The 3911-nt window shown below is 38.5% G+C and overlaps 1 protein-coding gene across 1 annotated transcript; it reads left to right on the plus strand.

Annotated features, from left to right (window-relative positions):
* Positions 1 to 2242: 2242 nt before the first annotated feature.
* On the plus strand, positions 2243 to 3305 carry LOC130988586 (dof zinc finger protein DOF3.4-like). Its single transcript, XM_057912466.1, has one exon. It carries the CDS (start codon positions 2491 to 2493, stop codon positions 3166 to 3168), a length of 678 nt encoding a protein of 225 aa, XP_057768449.1. The 5' UTR covers positions 2243 to 2490; the 3' UTR covers positions 3169 to 3305.
* Positions 3306 to 3911: the final 606 nt, after the last annotated feature.

Raw genomic sequence — 3911 nt, forward strand, 5'->3', positions numbered from 1 at the left:
GGTTAATTTGGTTAGTATGTTAGGATATGTCATCTAATTTGGTTAGTATGTTAGTATATGTCAAGATAATTTAAGTTAAGCTATATATTGTAGATAAGGGGTGATAAGTATTATATATTTGTATTTTCTAGTTTAGATATGAAATCTAGATATCATGAATTAGTTGTTTGGTATAAAAGATTAAAATCTAGATTAAATTAATAAATTACAATTTTAATATTAAATAAATAAGCTAAAATAAAATCGAAATAATGGTTATCTCATATCTGAGCACGTCTCCGCCCTTCATCCCCAATTTTTTCTTTATCTTTGAACACGTCTTCCTCGCCCCATCCCCCTAAACACCCCCGCGGCCGGCCTACTCCCTCTTTATTGAACACATCGCCACACTTTCACTCTCTTCTTTTTCTCACCTAAGCACCCCCTTCCCTGGCCAGTGTCCTTCCTCTTTGTTGAACACACTGTCGTTCTCTCTTCCCTAACTCACTCATAGACTGAATAAAATTCAGTTTGCCATTACATCCCTCCATAAAGCCAAACCAACCTACCTATTCGTCAACCACCAAATCGATGGCCATGATGTCGTCGACGAGCTTTACCTATTGTCTTTCACCAAAATCACAAAATTGAAAACTTGGAGTAGAGGAGTCGAACAAAGGGTGATTTGGACAAACACCCCCTCTATCTGGAACATTGTTGAATCCTACGTATGTTATGGGAGAGGAATTGGTCGATCTCTAAGTTAAAGAATAACAATACTTTTTGCCCGGACTTGGTCCATATCTCTGACCTTCAAGATATGTATCCAGAATACCAAACAAGTGTATTAGTCTAGATATTTATCTATCTTGTGCGAATCGTATATACCAAATATTCTTGTGACGTCCGGGGACGAAGTGTGGAGTGATCGCCGGTGCAAAAGAGGCACGGACAAGGAGCAGCTCCGATTAAGACTTCCAAGTGGAGGGGTGCAGGGATGAACCGGAACACTCCTGATGGGACTGCATATTCGAGGAGAGCTTAAATGATTTGATAGGTGCTACTCATATCAACAAAATGCATCTTATTTTTTGGTGCACGTACACGTGGAAGAAACTCCAAGGTTAAGCGTGCTTGGCTTGGAGCAATTCCGGGATGGATGACCCCCTGGGAAGTTTCTTGGGGAGCGTGCGAATGAGGACAAAACATGCTAGAAAAGACTCGTATTGGTTTGTGGGGACCGTCGTCAACTTTGGAGCGGGGCTGTTACAATTCCTTAAAGTGATAAAATTTTACGTTGAATTGCCTTAAAAAGAAGAAAATACGCTCAATATTATATTATTGGATATCTTTTTGGATTTTAATTTTTATTTTGAATTTATTATTAAAAAAGGGTTATTATTAAAACATAGCCCGAACTTTGATCTCATGGTGACTTTTTAGTTCGAGCTTACAAAAATTACAAATATAGCCGGAACTTATTTACGTTGTTCAGTTTACAGCTCGATCAAAATTTTGGCCAACTGATAATTAAAAAATAAATAAAACTTACATTAAATTTTGGGTAAATTTGACTTTAAACCCCAAACTATTTTTGCACTATCAATTATATCCTGAACTATTGAAAATAATTTTTTAAACCTTGAATTATCAATTTTGTATCAATTGTACTCTTTATCCATTTTTCATCATTTGAATTTTTAATGAATAATGCATAGGATCACGTCGTTTAATATAATATAGGTCAAAAAAAGAATGATTCTAAATACATTGTGGTATCCGGTGAGCCACGTTAAATTTTTGAAGCTAAAAAAATGAACGAATGGTACAATTGATACAAAATTATTAGTTCAAGGTTTAAAAAATTATTTTCGATAGTTCAGGATATAATTAATAGTGCGAAAATAGTTTGAGATTTAAAGTGATATTTACCCTTAAATTTTATTATCCACATCCGCTTCCAACCGTCTAATTATAAATTAGATTAAAATTTGAACTCTTAAGTGAAACGGTGATATTTATGAGTGAAATTTTGACTCGAGTTATAAACTGAGCAACATAAATAAGTTCAGGCTATATTTATAATTTTTGTAAGTTCGGACTATTTTTTTAATAATAATCCTAAAACAAATGAGATAAGAAAATATTGAGAATTACTACATTTTAATTGTTTCAATTATTTTTATTCCATGTTATCTTGGTGAAAATATGAATAACACGGCACATTTTGGAGTATATATAATTTTGGGCCATGCATATATAGTTCCCCAGCAGGGAGCCGATCCAGAAAAGCCTACTTCGAGCCGACTGAAAGTATGTTTTCTGCTTAACCAAAACCTCTGCAAAAGCTGCTCTTCACTCTCACAACTCCGACAACTCTTATCCTTCGCAACACAACAATCTCTCTCTCTCTCTCTCTATAAACTCGAATCACACTCCACATTTCACTTACGAATACCAAGTTATTATCTCAACTTGCCTGATTCCTCTGAGAGACTTAATCAAATTGAGATGGCCACAGACACAAGCGAAAAGAAGGCGACGAAGTCAGGGCAGGCCGGCGCCGCGCCGCCGCCGCAGGAGCCGGAGCACCTCCCCTGCCCGCGCTGCGACTCCACCAACACCAAGTTCTGCTACTACAACAACTACAACTTCTCGCAGCCGCGCCACTTCTGCAAGGCCTGCCGCCGCTACTGGACCCACGGCGGCACCCTCCGCGACATCCCCGTCGGCGGCGGCAGCCGCAAGAACGCCAAGCGCTCCCGCACCTCCCACATCCCCGCCCCCGTCCCGGCCAACGCCGTATTCTCCGCCGCTTATCATCGCGACTTCCGCCACCTGCCCGCCGCCGCTTCCCAGCTCCTGGTCCCGCTCGGCGCCAGCCACAGCGGCGATACGCCGTTTGTGAGCGACGGCAAGATGGGTGGGAGTTTTACCACGCTGTTGAACAGCTCTCCGGCGACGGGGCTTCTGGCGCTGGGTGGGTTTGGGGTAGGGCTTGAAGAGGTGGGGTTTGGGCTGGGAAGGGCGGCTTGGCCGTTTGCTGCGGTTGTGGACAGCGCTGGGCCTGGGTCGGCCGGGCCAGGGCACACGTGGCAGCTCGAGAGTGGAGAGACTGGATTTGTTGCTGGAGATTGTTTTGGTTTTCCAGATCTTGCTATTTCCACTCCAGGGAGTTTTTTTAAATAAAATACTACAGTAAATTATTTTCTTTTTTCGTATCAAGATCAGTAGCACTTGGTAAAATCATCTATGTTTCTGTGGCTTTCAATTTTATTACGTTGTGACTATTACGAGAATGCAATGCTCCATCTATTCTAGATATATATATTTAGTGTAGAATTCCGTATCAAATTGTCACTCACGCCAGGAACAGAGAACAAAGTTTTATCTCAATCTGCCTCTCTAATTTTCGTAAATGTTATTTCAACAAAAATAATTAAGTGGAAGAAGTTTACTAAATAATGTTATGGACCTATGGTTCAAGTGTCACAAGATCAAGTGATGTGGTTATGAGTCTCTATTTCAATTCATGTTTTATTTTGTTGGTGAATGATAATAATAATCAATTTGAAAAATTAAAAAAATCGTGGTGATTAAAGTAATATTATGGGTACTTATAATATAAGATTACTGTGAGTGTGTGTGTTTTTGTCTAAAAGTAAATGTAAATATCCAAAACTTAATTTTATTTTTTCATAAATAACATAATAGTACTATTAATTATTGACTTTATACAAGTAGCTTGAAGAATTTACTTAAATAATGGCATGTCCGACAATAAAATTGCTTATTGCACGAGGGGAAAAGTATCTGTATTTGTATCATAAGCGGTTTGTTTTGGTTGATAAAGAAAATGAAGGTAACAAAAAATTCTCCTTTTATATTCTTTCTTTATTTTCTCTTATTTTATTATTTATATTCCTTCTTTT

Source organism: Salvia miltiorrhiza, chromosome 6, assembly GCF_028751815.1.
Source record: "Salvia miltiorrhiza cultivar Shanhuang (shh) chromosome 6, IMPLAD_Smil_shh, whole genome shotgun sequence".
NCBI lineage: Eukaryota > Viridiplantae > Streptophyta > Magnoliopsida > Lamiales > Lamiaceae > Salvia > Salvia miltiorrhiza.